This window comes from Rutidosis leptorrhynchoides, chromosome 9 (genome assembly GCF_046630445.1).
Source record: "Rutidosis leptorrhynchoides isolate AG116_Rl617_1_P2 chromosome 9, CSIRO_AGI_Rlap_v1, whole genome shotgun sequence".
Lineage (NCBI taxonomy): Eukaryota > Viridiplantae > Streptophyta > Magnoliopsida > Asterales > Asteraceae > Rutidosis > Rutidosis leptorrhynchoides.
This window is the reverse complement of record NC_092341.1, coordinates 275935953-275937167: the sequence shown is the minus strand read 5'-3', so window position 1 is coordinate 275937167 and position 1215 is coordinate 275935953. Positions and strand designations below refer to the sequence as shown.

Below are 1215 nucleotides of genomic sequence, written 5' to 3'. Positions count from 1 at the left end.
TCTACACCATAGTAAAAAAAATACGGTACCAAGTGGGTAAAAAACTGAAAAATACCGGTCCCGTATTGAAATTACGGTACGGTTTCGGTTCTCCATTTTACCCAATTTCGGTACCGGTACTAACTGGTTCTGGTACGGTTCTAGAACCGATCTCATCCCGAAATGACTTTTTATTTATATTACTTTATGTTTTTCGTCGGAAAAAAATCCTTTCTATCAATTAAATGCAGACAAAACTTATAAGGTTTAAAGAAACAAAATCATAACATAACATTATATAATGTTGTTTATAGAACAACAAAGTAATTAAACTTTTCCATAAACAAAATTACCACAACGCTAATTAAACAAACAGAATATTAATTAAATCCTGTCCGTACAAATAAATTCTAAAAACGGCCACGTAATTCACCGGCGGCAACGAGTAATAGCAGAACAACCTCTAGTGTACGGATGCACCGGACCTCTAGCTCTCCAACAATCATGAGTATAATACGACCTCCCGGAGCGTGGCGGACACGGCACTCTATTCGCCGAGAGTGCGCCGTACGAAATGTAATATCTCATCCTTTGCCAAAACAAGGATCTCCGACCACCGGAAACGTCGCCGTCGGTATCCACTTCGATGTCATCGACTCCGTCGTCGTCGTACATTGTAGGCCAGTCAAAATCGCCGGTGAGTACAGAGACCTCGGCGCGTGAGGAGCGTGTGAGTGAAAACAAGAGTAAACATAATGTGATTTGAGTGTAGAGAAGAATTGATCGACCCATTGAAGTTTGAGAGAATGAAATGAAGAAGAATTTAGGTGGGGGTTTATGTTTGGGGATGGAGTGCGGGACCGGAGAGTCACATGGCGGGAGTTAAGCTTACAGCTGGGGGAATTTAATGATGGTGTCTGTATCTCTTTACCTGAAAAACTGTCTCGATTTTTGTGAAATTATTACTCCATAACTACACTACTAGTTTTACTCCGCATTATTATTATTTTTTTTTAACCTGGCTATCTAAACGGTCAACTTGACTAATTTCAGGGCGACTATTCGGTACGCGAGCAGCCCGAAGTCATTGCAGGCGAACCTCCGTGGTCATGAGTGGATAACTGTAGGTGCCTAGAATCGAACCCGTGACCTACATTATGGAAGGTCAGGGTCATAATCATTCAACCACCACACTCACTCATGGTTTTTTACTCCGCATTATTTACCAATTGTAAG

General features: G+C 41.3%; 1 protein-coding gene across 1 annotated transcript; it reads right to left on the bottom strand.

The window, feature by feature from the left end:
* Nucleotides 1-408: 408 nt before the first annotated feature.
* Nucleotides 409-771, bottom strand: LOC139868782 (protein RALF-like 34). The gene has a single exon (XM_071857124.1). It carries the CDS (start codon nt 769-771, stop codon nt 409-411), a length of 363 nt encoding a protein of 120 aa, XP_071713225.1.
* Nucleotides 772-1215: the final 444 nt, after the last annotated feature.